The sequence below is a fragment of the Lutjanus erythropterus genome, chromosome 21 (genome assembly GCF_056507025.1).
Source record: "Lutjanus erythropterus isolate fLutEry1 chromosome 21, fLutEry1.hap2, whole genome shotgun sequence".
Classification (NCBI taxonomy): domain Eukaryota; kingdom Metazoa; phylum Chordata; class Actinopteri; order Lutjaniformes; family Lutjanidae; genus Lutjanus; species Lutjanus erythropterus.
The window spans coordinates 19,770,053-19,789,040 of record NC_139337.1 but is presented as its reverse complement, the minus strand read 5'-3'; the positions used below and the strand labels follow the sequence as shown (position 1 = coordinate 19,789,040).

At 40.1% G+C, this 18,988-nt stretch overlaps 1 protein-coding gene across 2 annotated transcripts in view; it reads right to left on the bottom strand.

Moving 5' to 3' along the window:
- The window catches only part of ctdspla (CTD (carboxy-terminal domain, RNA polymerase II, polypeptide A) small phosphatase-like a), a 45,534-nt gene extending 29,073 nt beyond the window's left edge, over positions 1–16,461 (bottom strand). The window contains exon 1 of one of the 2 annotated variants that reach the window (XM_084747111.1): positions 15,888–16,461. In XM_084747111.1, coding sequence (XP_084603237.1) covers positions 15,888–15,963 — 76 coding nt within the window. In that variant the 5' untranslated portion in view covers positions 15,964–16,461. The remainder of the gene's footprint in view (positions 1–15,887) is intronic. The other variant, XM_084747109.1, reaches the window with a different exon arrangement.
- Between the last annotated feature and the right edge of the window lie 2,527 nt (positions 16,462–18,988).

Below are 18,988 nucleotides of genomic sequence, written 5' to 3'. Positions count from 1 at the left end.
CCTTTGGGAATATCAATATTTTCTTGAAACATATTATAAAATTGCAAAGAAAAAAAAACAAAATTATACAAAACAGCAAGAAGCCGAGAATCACCACATTTGAGAAGCTGGAACCAGCAAAAATATTGGAACATTTTGCTTATTTAATGGCGTAAATGTTTATCGAATCAATACATTTTACATTACATTTATCAGATGCTTTTGTCCAAAGTGACTTTCATGTTTTTCATCAGCTATTTGTTGACTCTTTACACCAATACATTCACTCTATTTTTTTGTCCATCAGCTAATTGATTATCACCTTATAGTTAAAGCACATCTTAAGAATCTTCAAACACAGAGTTTTAAAGAAGGAGTTCTGCCCTCATTCATCAAAAACAGATTATTGATTGTTTCCACAAAAGAGAAAATCCCACCAAGAGAGGCGATGATAATCACAACAGATCGGCTTCCAAAACAATATTTACACCAAAGAGCATCTGCTTCACAATACACTTGAACATGTGTCTGCTCACACACACACACACACACACACACACACACACACACACACACACACACACACAGAGTAAATCCAAACAGCTGAGTGGAGTTAGGTAGCGTTAGCTGAGCTGAGCCTGACACTTCAGCCTGTGTGTGCTCACTGTGCCGGGGCCCTTGGTGGGTTATGTGTGAGGCCATTAAGGCAATAATAGCACAGTATGATAAAATAAACTCCCATTAAGCCTCCTTACTTCCCCACACAGACAGCTGAGGCCCGGGTGAAAATTACAGGCTGTGTGAGGTACACTCGGTACAAGCAGATGCCTTTAGTCACGCTGACTGACCCTCAGCTGCCCTTCTGGCTCCATTTCCCCACTTATCCGGGAGGATTTCTACATGCATATGCATCCTATATGACCTTATGTAACTGACATTCGCTCAGTTACCCGGTCGTACAAGTCAAGACACGGTTTGCTCAGATTTAAACACATAAACCGCTCAGTTGGCACCCATGTTGTGCAAGGTACTAATTCTCCCTGCTGCTGCCGTGAACCCTGACACAGAGACGTGGGTGGGTCTGCCCCTGGTTTCCTGCCTCAGCTGCACAGTGGCGTGGGCGCTGTGGTGGCGGTGCCAGCCTGCCTGCAGCCCCCAGGGGACGAGGGCTGCTGCTTCTCGAAATGAAGGAGATGACAAGCGCGGGGGAATTAACCCACTGAGAGCTCAGGGAGAAATAATGAGGGAGATCTGACTATTCTGCTGGAGTTACGCAACCGGCAGCAACACAGCCCACGTTGTTTGGGGCTGCGGTGGTTCATTATTTATATATCTTTTTATATTCTCATCCACAACTGTGCGCACAATGCCAGAGGCTCAGAGGCTGATGGGAAATCCTCCCTGCCTGTCTGTTGGTTAGAAAAAAAACAGAAGAATTAATGTCAGATGAAATTAAAGGTCTGTCTTCGGGTTTGTACGCTTGGTGACCTCAGAGATGCTGTCCGTGCAGCTGTAAAATGGATCCAGAGAGTTGATCCAGTGAGCAGCTCGAGTGGAATTTAAAGGAGCGCTCCAGCAATTTAGTATTGATCTTTCATAAAATTTAGGAACAAATAACAAATGAATGGTCAAAATCTCCAAAAACCATGGATCCTACATTTCTTACAATGCAGCCAACATCATCTTTGTGCTCAAACCTCCATGTCTGTTAAATGACCATGTCTTCCAAACTCATACACGCCTACAAGTGTTGTAGTCTGCCGTTAAATGCCAAAGGAAGAAGAACGCCTACCAGCATGGAAGAACAACAACACATTAATGATGGCAACAAGTGCAGCTGCAGTGACAGCTCTTCCTCGAATCCACAAAAAGGAAAACAGTAAAAGTAAAGAGTGGAAGAACTTTGCACTGAAGGCGGATCATCAAGCATTAATAAGAAATTCTGAAAAAACAGTATGGAAACGATGTCATCAAGCTTTTGAGATGAAAGGGGGAAACACTTCCAACTCAGCGTGAGCAGAGTGAGTTTCAGTTCATGTTAACTCTACAGTGCAGTCAGATCAGTGAAATATTCGAGTGCTATTTCACAGTAATTAAACAGCACCGGATACAAGGGATGCACACGATTAGTCAACTATACGATTAAACATCCCCTCCCTTGCTAGTCGGCACCAGAAATACTAGTCATTTAAACAATTTATCAATATTTCATTCATGCACAATGCCAGTTATCTGTTGCCTCTAAGATTTTATGCAGCTGCCCGCCACTAGTTGGGGCTGTGGCACTGTCAGACAGCAGCCCTGATCGCCTAGGCAATCCCGGATGTTTATATCAGCAGACTAGTCGACTAGTCTAAATTAAATTTTGCGTTTAATCGACAGGGAAATTAGTCGCCAGGAACATCCCTATCAGTTGCAGCCCCCTCTGAACAGATGAGCCACCTGTTTAACTTAAAAATTATCCATTTTTATTGGCTTTAGCCAGGAACTCTCTGCAGACAGTGCAGTACATAGCCAGTATTGTAGCATCGTACTCCACCCGCTGATATATTTCTTTCCACAAAGAGAGGAACGTTCTGTGTCTCTTTTCTGTCTCATGAGCTAATTTAGCTAACTTTGGCTGCGAGCCTTCCGCCATGATGTTTGAATGAATGCCTGACATGTGCACGTTCGCAGAGACGCTCAGCCAATGGAAGCAGCGGCACACTGTAATTGGCCACACCGGGCCTCCGTCCTAACAGAAACGAGAGAGGAAAAACATAATGTTGATAATAAAAAAAATATCGGAGTCGGTGCTTGCCCACCAGTTACTTTTAGTTGCCCCGGGCATTTGGACAGCCGTTATTGTTGGACCCTTCTTTCTAGACATGGGCAACACGCTCCCCTGATAGTGATTTGCATCAAGCTAAGAAATTATTAAGAAAAATAGCAATGGCTTAATGCCTGTTTATTTTGTCTTTTATCATGGTATCAATGTGGATATCAAGAATTGTGAAATTTAAATAGAAATGAAATCATACAACTGTATTCAGAGGCTGAGTTGTACTTGCTAATGTGTAAAATCGGTGTATTGCGCCTTTAAATCTAGTTCTCAGATACAAAAACATAAAATTGCATGTTTTTCAGTAAATCAGATTCATTAAAATGCTGCTCGCCATGAATGGAAAGGAAGTAAACAAGTAGGTCATGTATTTGTGTGTGTGTGTTTGTGTGAGCGTGTCCTGCTTGTGTATTGCTGCTACAGTTTCCCATGCCTCTGCTCTCTGAGAGGCGTTCATCTCTACATTTCCACACACAGCATGTCCTACTTAGTGCCCCTTGAGATTCACAGTTAAACAGTATTCACCTTTACCTCTGGAGAGGCAGAAAAATGCCTCTTTGTGCCTTTTACAGCCTCCGTGCTGCTCGTGTGTTTGCTTATTCCTCACTCGTCTGTTTAAAAATGCATAAACCTTTTATGCTCTTCTGTCAAATATCTCACAAACAGGCAGGCAGCATAATTCAGGACAGTGACAGAAAATCATTACGGACAAAACATGATCTCCCTTTTAGATAGCCAATTACTGATGATGAATGCCAGCCAGAAGAGGGCAAAATATGCAGAAAGGCCATCCTGTTGTCAGAGCCAGGCTGGGTACCTGCCTGCAACCCAGGAGACGCACAGCTGCTCCCGCTCTCCCCTCACCTCCACTCCTCTACCTTCCTCTGACTGTATTGATCTGTTTTGACAACGTCCGTTTGGCTCAACGGATGCTCAATTAATCCTAGCTCGTGGCATGTTTGAGTCCACACTCAACAGTCCGGTCAGAATCAGGCTTTAGAGCAGCAGCGGCATCGTCCAGGCTGCTGCGGCCGTGTGGCAGGCGGTCCTCTTTGCTTTGAAGGGATTGTGGCTTCTGGAGCATTAATAATGGCCTCCACTCATTCGCAGCCATCGAATGCCGATGTGTCAAGATATACAGGAAAGGCAGAGTGATGTAATCCCACAACAACGCTGCGTGTTTAAATTGAAGCGCGACAAGACAAGCATGCACCAGAAGAACCGGAGTGTCAGTCGTTTGTCTTCTGTGCTCAATTAGGAAGAAGTCTGAAGAGTTTAAAGTCGCTGACAGCTGCACTCAATTAGGCCAAAAGTCAAAAACGGACACAAGACTAGAAATAAGTTCCAAAATGGTTCTTTCTGAAGGGCTGAGGTTCTGTTGTTGAAGAGAGCACTTATCAAAACCTTAATGTGTACAAGTAACGGTTCAATTGAGAACTCTTTTCATGCAAAGAACCCATTTTTACAAGACAGAGTTCTTCAAAGATCATTGAAATCCTCGAAGAACTCTTCCTTCAAAGATTTTTGTACCACAATATAAAAGGGTTCTCGGTAGAACCCCCTGGATGGGTTCTAGATAAAATCCTTGGAATATACACAGGTTCTTCGTAGAATCGCCTAAGCGTGTTCTAGATAAAACCCTTGGAATATAAAAACATGGGGTTCTGGTTGAAACCTTTCAGAGGTGGTTCTGGGTATAACTCTTGGGTTCTAGGAAGAACTCTCTGGAAGGGTTCCAAATGGAACCTTTATAAAAGGCTCTATCTGGAACCAAAAAGGATTCTCATATGGGGACAAGCCTTAGGATCTTTCTGGTTCTAGTTAGCATTTTTATTGCTAAGATTGTAGCCATTTAGCATGGATGGACTTGCTCTATTTTCTCATTCCAATCAATATAAACAACGTTATTACAGCACAATCACAATGGATCAGAGCTCAGGATGGAGTTCAACTGGGCAGAAGATCATTTTATAAAGAATTTACTTGAAATCCTGCTGTAATAGTCTCTTCAAAGCCTGCGGCGGACATTTTGAAGCAGTGTTCTTGCTCCAAAACAAGCAACCACAGCATATGAGCTACACTTGAGACAACATTTGATCATAAAACTTCCCCACAATGCCGTCAAACATACGGTCCAAAGCACACAGACATAAAAAGAGGCCCAGGAAGAAAAAAAAAAAAAACCCAAACCATGCTGCACAGCAGAACCAACGAACGGGACAACAAAATACTTCACTGAGGGCAGAGAAATGTTGAGTTTCTTATTGTGCAGAAGGCACACATGCATACAAGATATTACATAAGAAGAGGAAGGTTATCTTAATGCTGTACAAACTTAAATTCATGCAGCATTTTCACTAAATAAATCATATCTCAAAATTCTTTAGCTTAATCCTGCAATCAACTAAATTAAACCAGTACAGAAATGATCCTTAACCCTTATCTGAAACTTTGCAGACTCAAACACACCCAGTCATCAACACAGGAATGAAACTCTCGGTATGAACAGGAACAGAAACAGGAACATGTCCTCATGTGACTGTGAGGACATGTACATGTACTCGTTCCAATAAAAACATGATACAGCTTGATGATACCAGTAAGAAGGTAAATTAGGAAGGATAATTTATAGTTAAAGTCTGTACATTTGCACCGTTCCTGTACTTACAATCATTACGTATTTACTTTAAGGACAAGTTTTTCATCATATATCTATATTTGTCCTCCTTCCATAAATCCCTTTAAAAGTCTCTCAATACTTTTCGACTCAAAGCCCATCGGTTGCTACAGAAGGTGTAAATCTCCTGCTCCTTCTGGCACGAAAGGGAAATCTTTCTCAGACGGAGGGAGGGGGGGTCTCCCGACCCACACTCTCTCTCGATGGCTTCAGGACCTTATGTCTCGTCTAAAATTAGACAAAATTCGACACTCGATTCATGGATCAGAGGAAGAGTTCAGCAGGGTATTGAGATCACTTCTCACATATTTTCAAAGGCCTGAAGTCAAACTATGATCAAGTCATTGCTGGGCAGCATTCCTGCCCTTCACTTCCAATATTTCTACAACTCATTATGTAGCCAAGAATCCTGTATTTTAGTTCTTTTAACTGTTTTATTATTATGACCGCTACCTTATATTAAAGCTTCTTTAAGAAAATCCCATTCACTTTTTATTTTATTGATTTATTTCCTTTTTTTTATATTGTCGCAAACTTCCAGTTGGAAAGGAGCGGGGGCCGGATCAGTTTGATCTGTAATATTCTTACTGTTATAAGACCATCTTATCCTGTTTAAAGGATATTTTTGGGGAAATATACATGACTGTATGCTGAAGGACCTCTGTGATTTTAAAAAAATGTTGAAAAAAACTCTTTTATTCTTATGAACAAAATCTTGAGAAGGCTTTGAGGGAATTTCTTCAAACTTGACACAGAAGGCCAGTTGGACTCACGGATGAACTGATTAGATTAAGCAGGTCAAAGGTCAGAGGAATAGTCAGCAATGTGAAATCAGCAGCTAACAGTTTGTTTTAGCAGAGTTTAGGAAATGTATGCCTTAGAGAATGAGCACACGTCATTTTATTTTAACCATGTGAAGTAAAATGGATCTGTTTGTTAAGATAATATTACAGCGATTAATTTCCATTAGCATGAGAAAGGGCAATAAATCAATGTTAGCATTGAGCTAAAGGACCAAGCACTAGATATTTACTGTAACAAGATTTTTTCTCTCACCCCAACAAAACACATTTTTTTTTTGCCATAACTTAATAATTCACATGATAATTATTACTAAATTTCACATGAATACCTAATGGGATACTAGTTCTGCTGCAGAGTAACTGTTGTTATTAAATTACAAAATAAATGTCACTGTAATCTGTTACAGTTGGTGACTAAAAGAGCTGCAACGATTTATTATTAATTTGTTATTAATCAATTTTAAAAATTAATCATAAAACTTTACTGATAATCAATCAAACGTTTTGAGTAAATTTTTAATTAGAGAATTTAAAATTTCTCTAGTTGCAGCTTCTAAAATGTGAATATTTTATGGTTTCCTTACTTGTGTATGATAATAAACTGAATATCTTTGGGTTATTGGCAAAACAAGACATTTGAGGATGTTTTTTTTTCAATGAATCAATAGTGGATTAAATGACTATGAAAACAACCATTAGTTGCAGCCCTGCTGTTCTAGTTTGGGACTATCTTCAGTGAGTCACTTTGTGCAGAGTGAGAGTTTCCGGCAACAGCCATGTATGTGAGGTCAACTCAAAATAAACTCCAGTACAGTGGTCCTGCTCATGCTAATGAAGGAACAACCAGTGCAACAGTGTGGCTCACTGACGTGTTTTTAATAGTTTTTGGACTACAATGACACACAAGTGACACAGAGGAATAAGCTGTCTTTGGCAAGGAAACAGCCTCCTTGTTAGTAGGATACATGTTGTTGGATCTGCTGCATGTTTTCTTGGGATTTATTGACAAAAAGAAAATATCTAGTTCTACTTCTCTTCTTTTAGAATTTAAGTAAAGCACATATGTCTAAATATTTCTTCCACCACTGATAATAGTAAAAAATAAAGTGTTGATAACTGACTCAAGATAAAGGCAAAGCTAAAATCTATTCTTCTATTTTATTCTAAACTGGAAACTAGTGCGGGGACTTCAGAGCTGGACTGATGTGAACCTTTTTCTCTTTTTTTTTTTTTCAGTTGAAACTGAATTCTCAGTGAAGGTTAAAGTATTCAGAGTCAGCCAGTGTAGGAGTGAAGAAAGAGTCAACCCACTCTATTTTCCCCTGTGGCCTCTCCGAGGACGGATTGCGGTGCGATTGCATCTCCTTCACTGTGTCTCGCAATCCATGGATCTACAGGCTGCCTTCTAATTAAGGGCCACTTTGCTGATTTCTAACTTGAATCTTTATTGTGAGCGGATGTGAAAATCTGACATAAATCTTCCTAATGCATTCTGTGTCACAAGAGATAACGCTCATATGCTCTGGAAAAGAAAACTCTGCCAGCCATTATAACACTTCATCAAAAGAATTGACATTTTTATAATATGTTGTCAGGATCAAAGTCCACCACCGAGGAGCAAAAGAGAGGCAGAAGAGTCCTGGGCTGCTACTGTACTGAGCTTGTCTTTCATAAATCCCAGTAGTGGTAATATTTAGAAGACATTTTGATTCTTTACAATAAAGTAACATAAAGATTGGCCTAACAGGCCACAGTCTAATTTAAGCTTTCCATAATAAAAATATACTTTTTAATAAAGAAATACCTGTATTTGGGCGGAGATTGTCATCTAACGTGTCTTTGCTCAGTAGGTTAGCTTAGGTTAACATTAGCATAAACAGCTAGTTTTGCTCACTTGTATAGGTGGAGTCAATTATAGGTCAATTTACTCTTCTAACTCTCAGCGAGGAAACAAATAAAGGCATTTTACAAAATGTCAAACTATTCCTTTCCTTGTCCTCATAAACTAAACAGTGTTTGAAAAAACATTAGCTTCTCTGATATCATCATCGATACATGTCTTTTTCTCTTGACAAGAAAAAACTGCTAACAGATAACGCTTTTTCTTTAAAATGTTACTTCTGGCACAAAATTGACATAATCAGGGAGATAATATATAAACTATGATTTTTAAGCAGCTACATCAACAGATACATGAACAAACGCCTGAGGGTGTGCGCTGATGATTGGCTGTTTATGAGCTCATACATAATATGATATTCAGTGCAAAATCCCAAACAAGCTGTGTGCACAGCAGCAACACAAAGTTACAACAACAATATATTTATTTGCTACTTGCAGCTGTAAAAAACATTTCATTGCTCCTTGTTGTTAAACTGAATTAATGTAAAAGGCATATAAATTAGCCCAATACAATCCCCCAGCTTCCACTTCAGGCATGTTCATCCAAACACTGAGACGCAGGCTGATCCCACACATACAGTTAACAAGCTTATCAGTCAAGGAGCTTAAAGCTTGGAAGAAAAACATTCAACTCTTCCCAATCAGCTGCCCAGTATGGTACTGGACTAAAGTAATGAAGATGTGTCTAACACTCCAACACTTCCCTGGAGGTGCAGATAATCAGCTTTTCTGAGCAGCATTGGCTGAAATAGGCTCATAAATCTGTAATAAGGACCTGCGCTTCACAGTCCAGCTTTTCTCAAAATGGTGCACTGAAACTTGACTTCGCTGTACACACACACAGCCGTCCAGTGAGATTCTCAAGAGCGGCGGAAGGCTTCAGAGTGACAGTCTGTATCCCTGAAATATATCTACACCACCTATGACCGAGTCGAAGACTGTAATCCTGCTCTACCCAACACTTGAGTCCGGTCATGACAGCAAAGTGCTGCACGCAGCAGAGTGGCGGGTTGTGCCAGGGACTCCACGCCGGCCAAAACTCACAGTAGCTCCCCTCGCTGACTGTGCTGCACACACCCCTGCAGGTGTGGTCCACACATCATAAACACTTTATTAATGTACAGCGGCGTGTTCCAGGAATAACCTCAAAAGCCAAGTGTGCATGAAATCACAGGCTTTTCTCCAGATTCATATATAATTACAGCTTTTTTTCTCATGTCCTTTTTGGCAATGCAAAGATTTCCTAACCAAAAAGCCTTTGGGGAAATCATGACATTTTAGCATGCCATCAGTACACATAAACCCCGGCGTCTGCTGCTGCTCTTCCTCTTTGCTTCTACTGAAATTATACAGCGCGTTCACATGTAGAGGGACAGACAGAGTACCTTGACCACAGAGGTTAATGTGCTCTGTGAAACATGCAGTTTACTGCCTAAACTGTCGTGTTGCAGTCTCGAGCTGCAATTGGAGTAATGACACAGGAGAATGACATTATGTCTGTTCAGGAGAATGCACATTACTCAGTCTGGAAAACCACGCGTGCAATCAAACAAATTATCATTTGTGTTTGGTGTTTGTCCCCAGTAAGTGATTTTAAAAAACAAACAAACTTTCCAAGGACTCCAGGGTAAATTATACCAAGATTTTAAGCAGTATGAAAGGAGCAACACTGACAAACACCCAGCTTTATTGACTAGAGCACCCTTAAAAAAAAAGATAGTAGTATATACATACATCTTACTTATTGAGAACAAATCCCATGAAAACACCAAAAACCAGCAATGAAGTAACAAGTATTATCTGTGCCATAGAGCTCCACTGTCCTGAGCAACATGTTAATTAATTGCCATGAACATGAGGACTGCAAGTTACTTTGAGTCAATCCACATACACCATCCTGATGCTGTAAACACTCACTGGAACAACCACTGTGTTTTACTCCGCAGCTGAAAGTAGTCCCTTACAAATTCACAATTTACTTTTGAGTTGAGTTGGAGTATTGAGACATTAACACATGGTTGGTTTCACTGTTTTCTATAAGAAAAACACAGGGTAACACCAGAATTATGCCTCAGTGACTTCCTTAATGAAGATGAGTAATCTAGTGAATAGAGTCATTACATTTTTTGCTGAAATTAGTAATTTCAGTAATTTGTTATAGTCCAAATTTTGGTGGAATTACTGAAAAATGCAAACAAATACGTGAAAACAAGATTTATGTCATCACTATCAGCAACTATGCATTCACAATTTGTGTGTGAGGCCAAGTGTATGAATTATTTTGCAATTAATTAATACAATTATTTTCAATGTTGATAATCTGTTGTTTTGAAAATTTGGTATTGAAAATGGTATTGAATATATCTAATATGCAAATGAGACAGTCATAATAACACTACTGTAAAATATTTAAAAATAAGAAAAAAGCTCATCACAGTGATGTCTTCAAACTCTTCCTCTGTCAAACCAACAGTCTAGAAACCAAAGTCTCTTAATTTATGACAAAGTAAAGCAGCAAACCCTCCAAATGTTTGACACTTTTGCTTGAAAAAAGACTGAAATTGCGAATCAATCATCAAATTATGGTGGCAGCTAATTTTCTTTCAACTGACAAATCAATTAATCGACTAACCGTTGCAGCTTTACTGGGTGTTAACCAGGAACTACACACAATCCGTTTCTCTGCATGGCGGTTTAAAATGTGTGAATGTGACAAACAAAACAACCTCAGAAATGTATCCGAGTGAGAGAAGCCGTGAACATTATCATCTTTGTTTAACTCAACACTTGCTCCTGTGTGTGTAAAAGTGTATACGTGTCTGTCGTCGCTCTCGCTGCAGCACTGAAGAGCTAAACTCAGATTTGAGCTAATCTCATTAAGGTAAACAGCTCGTCCATTGATACCTGTCTGACTGTGAAGTTATCAGAGCAAAGCCTGTGTGATTCGTGGAGTGAGACGGAGGCTGGCCGGCCTGTGACTCCCTGGCTGCGCGTTGTTAGTCCAGTCATTACATTTCATTGCATCAGATCCTGACAAGTAAACGGCTGCCAAATGAAAAGCCTCATTTGGGTTTGGAGAGAAGAAACGCTGTTTTCTCAGCCTTGTATGTGCCTCTGCGCTGGTTTCTGTGAAATATCTGGCTTCAAATTAGTACAAAATTGCTGTTTTATAAAAGAAAACCTACATTGTGGCACAACAAATGGTCTGAATGTGTTCACAAGTATCTATTTGATACAGCTCACGTCCAGTACAAGCTTCTCAGTGCAAAAAATAGCCTTGTATACCCTCCAGTGTGATACGGTTGACTTTGTAGCAATACATGAGCTCTATCTGAAGAGAGAAACCACCCACATTATGATTCCAACCCTCACCTCATTTAACATAATCCATAATGCATAAAGATATAATCTCCACCTGACCAAATGTCTAAAAAAACGTGGCTCTAATGAGTTACTACATCTTTGCTTGGAATGAAACTGATAGGACTCTGAAAATAGCCCGGCCGTGCTCTGAAATATTCAGCATGTGAGTGTGTGAGTGTGTGTGTGTGTGTGTGTGCGTGTGTGTGTGTGTGTGTGTGTGTGTGTGTGTAATCAGTAGCCCTAGCAGGTCAGAGAGTAACTGTCCTGGACAACAAGTGCTGTTTGTTGTCTGCTGTGACAAAGCCAGCAGTGAAGGGCAGGGACTCCATTCAGGAAGCTCCCCGGTGAAACTGTGTGTGTGTGTGTGTGTGTCACTGTATATGTGAGGGTGTGTGTGTGTATGTATGTGTGTGTTGTGTCCTCTCTGGTCAGCGACTGACCCTGGATTTTATCCTACCAGATTAATTGTCGGATTCCACATGTCATCTGGGATTTACTGTTCAAGATGAGCAGGATGTTGTGGACAAGAAAAGTGTGGGAATTCTGTGTAAGTGCGTAAAAATGTGCTAAAAAGGCAGTTTTGTTTTTCTTCTGATGAATTTCCCGGATGATGCGACGTCTTCCCGCTGCTGCAGCACAGTCAGGGACGAAGCCCGATGTTTGCTGTTAGTGACTGTTTTCATTGATTTGTTTATGATGGTTTTAATTATGAAGGCGGCACCACAAGATTACAGTAAACTGATGAGGAAAAAAATGTGCAGCGGAGCATAAATCACAATCGATCTGGTCGCCGTGTTCATGCAGGTCAGTTCTGGAGTGGTTTCAAGCAAATACGATGCATTATTGTAGTAAAAATATAAAGCCAAAACCTCAGTTCTGCTCTTGAATTAAATTTGTGTCCAATTACTTTAGAGGTGCAACTAATGATTATTTTCATTTTTTGATTAATCTGCCAATTACTTCCTAGATTAAATGATTAATCATTTGTCTATTAAAGCTATGATATGTAACATTTCTGTTTTCAAATGTCTAAAAACACTGGACATATGTAGTCTAAATCCACAATTTAAGGAAAGTCACTGCTAGCTAGTTGCTTACATAAAGTTCGAGTTCGAGTCCGACATTCACACTCACCATACAAGTCTTGTTTTGTCAGTCCAATGGAGATATTACGATTCTCCAAATTTGATTCTATTTTCAATTTAAACTTTTTACAGCACTGATGGCGCAGCCAGAGGTTTGATTTCTGAAGATCACCTGATTTTATGTCCTGACAACTGTCATTTACATTTTCAAATTCCTCTTTAAAAGATATTCTATATGTTATCAAGTGTGATATAACGGGCGGTTGTTTTGTTTTGTTCCTTCTTCAGACATGTTTTTGATTTTAAATTGAAATTGCATCACCCCTACAGTATAAAACCCAAAGATATTCAATTAAAAATGATATAAACAAAGAAAGCAAACATTTTCTGCCACTTCTGCATAAAAAACAACTTATCATTTTTCTGTTGATTGACTGTTCGATTAGTTGAGTAATTGTCGCCGCTCTAAATTGCTTATCAAAGCAAACGATTCCTGATCTTCATGACATGACCGCTGGCTGAGAGGTCAGTGAGTCAGAGAGGTTCATGTATGTCAGTGTTGCTCAGCAGCGGGTGATGCAGGAAGGTGACCTTTTCTCCAACACAACACTGGGTGTAGCAGGAAGTCGTGGTCCCTCTGGCCTCCAGGCACCCTGTGGCTCAGTGGGATGGGTGCTGGCGGGGGGAACGCCAGGGCCCTGAGCTCCAAACAACCATGCCCTCCTGCTGTGATCTCCCACGTGTGTGTGTGTGTGTGCACTCAGTGCTCCATGGCCTCATTTTCCTCTTGTGTGTGCACTCCATGCGATGTGGAGTCGAATCAGAATCAAAAACGTGTCACTGCTGGCCTGCACGGACGAGTGAAACCCCCTCTCTGAAAAGTTAATGAAAACTGAAAAGCTCCTGACTCATGAGGGGGATTTGTCGTTGATGTCATCACCACATGGCGAAGTGGCGACTCTTGTGCAAAACAACAAGAGAGGAAATGTGTTTTCGCTCAGCCTCTACAGTAATCTGTAGTGCAGCTGTTGAGCTGTTGTTTTCAGGCACTTTCTACACAGCTGGGAGTGGACATCTCTGACTGCAGAAACATATATTCTGATTATTGATTTATTATCATTAATCTCTGTTCAGTGAAGCTGATGATGCTGATAAAGAAAGTTTTTTACCATCATCATTGCTTCAGTGAGGTGGTTTTACTCTAAGATGGACAAAATGTGTATCCAATGTTACTGCTTTTAGTTTTAGGTATTTATATATGTTTGATTGATGACAAGCTGAACAGCCATCCAATGCAAGGTGGCCACGACTATTGATTGTTTTCACTGTCAATTAACCTGTCAATTATTTTCTCTGTGAATTGATTAGTTGCTTGGTTCGTAAGATGTTATAAAATGGTGAAACATGTCACCAGTTTTTCCAAGGTGAGATCCCAAAATGTCTTATTTTTTCCACAAGTAAAAGATATTCTGTAGAGCCTGAAAGATATATCTGCTGACTGTTATTATCGCCTGGCCTATCAATACCATCTATCAATACTGGCCTATCACAGCTATATCTATATATCTCCATATCTATATTGGTATCAGAATTACTGTTGATGTTGATATGAGCTGATATGAAAACTATTCTTTCTTCTGTTGACTCAAACCAATTAATCAATCATCAAAACGGTTGGCAGTTAACTTAATAGTTGACAAGCGATCGGTTAATCTTTGCAGCTCTATATCAAGAGTGTTTATAGCTGTTGCTAATTGCAACACCCATTGCTGGAAGGGCTTTTATGAAAATTAGAGATCGCAAAAGTAAAGATAGTACACTGAATACAGCAAAGTAAAACTAGAGTAAAACCTGCTAATAAATGTTTAAAAACATGTTGTACAACACTGATGACGGGACTCCCACATGCACAATATAACTGTTTTCTTCAGGTACCACAGCACAGTGAGAAAATATCTATACAGTTGAGTATCACGATTTTATGTTTTGTGATACTGTATAGAATCTCAAAAACACTGTATCATGATATTATGATACATGTAAAGATTCGTGTCAGTGTTTTATTTTGTGTTGTACTGAAACCCCCAGCTGTTTGATAGCAGCGCTGTCTATCGTCCTCTGATGGCATAAAAAGGTAAAGTTCTCTAACTCATATTCAGATGCAACGATCGATCGATTATTAATCGGCTATTGAATCAATCACCAACAATTTTCAAAATCGATTAGGCTGAATTGTTTTGAGTTTTTTTTTTTTTTTAATTTAAAAAATGTTAGATGCCTCAGATTTAGGCTGCTCAAATGTAAATATTTCTTACTGACCGAACAACTAATTCACTAATCAAGAAAATAATTAATCAATGATGAAAATAACCATTAGTTGCAGCCCCACATACATCACCAGCAAAATATCATAAAACAAAGTGAAAACAGAGTAGCCTACAGCATGCAAATAAATGTGTAAAAACATTCACCAACAATGATGAAGGGACTCCCACATGCACATTTCAAATTTTCCTACTTAAATGTAGGACTGCACCTAACCATTATTTTCACTGTCAGTTCATCTCTTGGTTATTTCCCCAAAGCCCAAGATGACGTCCTCAAACGTCTTGTTTTGTCCACAACGCAAAGATATTCAGTTTACTTTAATAGAGGACTAAAGAAGCCAGAAAACACTGACATTTGAGAAGCTGGAAGCTTGAAAAATGATTAAAACCGATCAGCTGGTGGTTTCCTTCAGGTTTAACAGCCAAACTGTCGATTAGACTCCTGATTGTGGTATTTGTTATTGTACACCAGGCATTTTACAGTGTCAGTGATGCGTTCAGGGATGTCGCCTGTGCAAGGGGAAAAGGAGTAGAGTACCCGCCCCCTGTAGTAAACCCAGCTCACTCCACACAGATTAAAAAAATATATCATGTTTTTTGAGTCGCAAAATGTGCATAATTAAGAATTGCGCGCAGTTTATCCAGAATAAAGCGCCTGGTGATGAAGTTAAAGCGCGCTCCAGATATTACACACAGTATATTCTTATTGACAGGCTGGCTGAGGGCTCTGCTTCTTAATATTTCTGTGCTTCAGCTGAACAATGGAGGTTTTCCGTCGATACTCTCTCTCTCAGGCTCTGCTGTTGCAGTCCGGAGCCCAGTATCCTCTCTGCACTGACGGCTGCAGATCACATTTGGCAACCAAGCAACGCAAATGAAATAAAACATCAGGCGTGTGAAAATAAAATAATAATACTAAAAACACCTTACCTTTATCTTGACTTGAAGAAATGCTCTCCTCCTCTTTCGGATTTGCAACCTGTGTTATTATGGACGTGTTGTCCATGGAAACGAGATGTTATGCACCTTCGGCTACACCGTTTTATTCCTTGGCAAACATTACCAAAGCGTTACTACAGTCAGTCCCCCGGCTGTGCGCACACAGGCTACAGAGCGTCCGCCGTGTGCAACATTAAAATCCCATTTTATTCGAAGCATGCAGTCCCCCGGAGCTCACACAAGCAGGACGAAATGTCAGCGAGAAAAAGGAGAAGGAGAAGCAGAAGAAGAGGCCAACATGTGAGGCGACAGTCCGACGTGCAGGAGACAAACAAAGCGTCAGTCCTGCATTCAAGTCGTGTGTGTCCGCTGTGGTTGTTGCAGGAGGCAGCATATCACCCCGCCTGCTGCTGCTGCTGCTACTGTACGCTCCGGCTTCAGTCCTCACGCTACAATATCAACTGCGTGATACGGTTACAGTGTTTACCCAGAGATGGCGACCGTCCTCCTGCTGCCACAGGGCCATGCAGGCTCAACTACAACAACAACACCCCTTCAACATTTCTGTTATCCTGCTCCGTCCAGCTCTCAGTCCGCCCACCGCTCACTGTCTCTTTCTGTCCATTCTTAGCCCTTAAAGCCCCCAAATTTCACGTTTACTTCTTCTTTTTTTTTTCTTCTTCTTCTTCACAGATGCTTCAGATTGTCCAAAAAAATATTTTGGAAGTTACTATTTTCTGACAGCCAGAATTTTAGAAATAATGAGGAATGAGTCCACCAACCCCACCCACCCTACAAGAAAAACATGTACATTTTCTCTTCTTTACATTTTATTGTCTTTAACCCAAATATTATTGACTTATCCTGCTACCAAATTTTCTAAAACTGCATCCTTCCCTTAATTTTAAGATTAAGCAAGTTTTATTCATCTAAAACTAATGTTATTGTTGGAGTCACAGAATATTTTGGGAAGGTTAGTTCAATATTCCAGGAAGGATAGTTTAACATTCAAAACCATTGCTAAGAAAGTTATGGGAGTGTTACAAGCTACCTGCAGGAAACCTCACAGGAACATTACAAAAATTACCCCCATAAAACATTACTGGAACATTCTGGAAAAAAACTAGATAATGATTTATGAGCTAGCTACTTAGCTTGGGATTTGGATAACATTAGATGTTTTGTTTTATATATCTTTATCAGACATTTTGCTAACAGCTAACTGACAGGACAAATATGCAATATATTTACTGTAATAAATGACCATGGAAGATTAAGATATGTTAAATTGATGAGTTGAAATTAAGGCAGAATGTTTGCAGAATGCGTAAGTCTCCATTTATGAGTCGTAAGAAATCATTAATAATCTGTATAAGGTGTAAATGTTTAGAAACTGAGCAGTATGTCAGTGGGGTCTGGCAGGCAGTGACTTTGACTACATATTTTTAGAGTCTGAGCTTCTCTGAGTCTAGGACTTCAACCATTGACTGTATATAAAACAGGATTTCAACCTATTTAATATACAGGCTATGGCTCCGACTCTCTTTGGACTGATACTCATTTCTGGACGCACAGTTGTTCCATATTGCTCCTTTAAGACGTGGATATATATGTCACTTTTACTGATCCCCCAGCAACATCTTTTAACCATCTCCAAAATGTGGTTTTCTTTTAACATAGATGAGCCTGGCACATAGCATTTCTAAAGGAGAAAGGAGAAAGTTGACCAAGGTTCTGACAGGTACCAAGCTTGCTCAACTATTAGGCTATTAAAGCACAAAGCGAGAAGGGGCGGGACTTACAAAGGGTCAACTGCAACAACTGGGCTTTTAGCCTTCCTATAAAGTATTAGTAAATTGCAAAATAACCAATAATAAATTAGCTGGTTATTATTTATGAATGCTTTAAAGGGTGCCTTTAATAGCAAATTGTTAACCATCTAACATATCATCATTGTCAGATGCAAACCTCGTATATATTTTCTAAATCAATGCTATTGGTCAAGTCTGTCTGTGGGTTTTACAAATATTTAACTGTTCAAAGGTATTAAAAAGAGCCACTAACTTTGGCTAGGCAGCATTCAATTAGTTTAAAAACAGTTTCTTTTTAAATTTCCTGAAAAGTAGCAGTTTTGGTCATTTTTTCTGTAGTTTTCTTCCCATCAGTGCTTATATTTAAAAACAAACAGACAAATAAACAAACAAAACTGTGCAGCAGTGGCAGGGATATCCACTGACTTTGAGTATTCCACAAAATGCCCTTCAAGAGCATCTTTTTTTTTCCCAAACTAAATGACCATGTCTCACAAACTCAGTGACACAGGTTTTTGGTTAAAAATAAACACTTCTGTAATCTGAGGCCAAGATAACCCTGATGACATCACTATGAGATCATCATGGTTATTTTCGCAGACTCGACGAAGCTCCTTTAGAGCCACAAATGACTTTACACATCTGTTTTCGCGGGCCGAGAAGTTCTCCCCGTGATGAATAACCGAACTTTCACAGCATGTGTAAAATCAGCGAGGTCTTCCTTTAATCTCTTGTTTACATCATGTAGCCGGATCCCTCATCTCTTGAGCTGATATCCACCTGTGCAGCAGAGACCCTTCACATGCACTGATAAACAAACATTATTCATGCTATTTCAGCCTCAGTGGACCGTAGCATAACAACCAGGGGAGATAAAGTGGTTTTCTGGTCCACTGCCAGCAGTGACGTGTCTGAGCGTCCGTCCCTCTTCACCTTCACTGTCACTTTAATTGAGCCGAGGCTCACGCAGCCCTGAATGACCCCACCTGAGAGACAAGTGTATGATGACATATGGACAGGAGGAAAACAGCAGTAAGTGCAGGCTGTCATCTGTTGATGCTGCTCATAATTAGTATGTAATCTCCCCGCCGACATGATGCTCTCAATGTGGGTCAGTGACTCCGTCCTCACGCTTTACAGTAATGTATGTGTACAATTGACACCACAACACAGATCCCTGAGCCACTTTGTAAAATCACAATCACCTCTCAGCACTTGACGGTCCGACTCAGGTTACTGTGTGTGTCAGGACTGCATGGTCACTTGAAATTAGATGACACA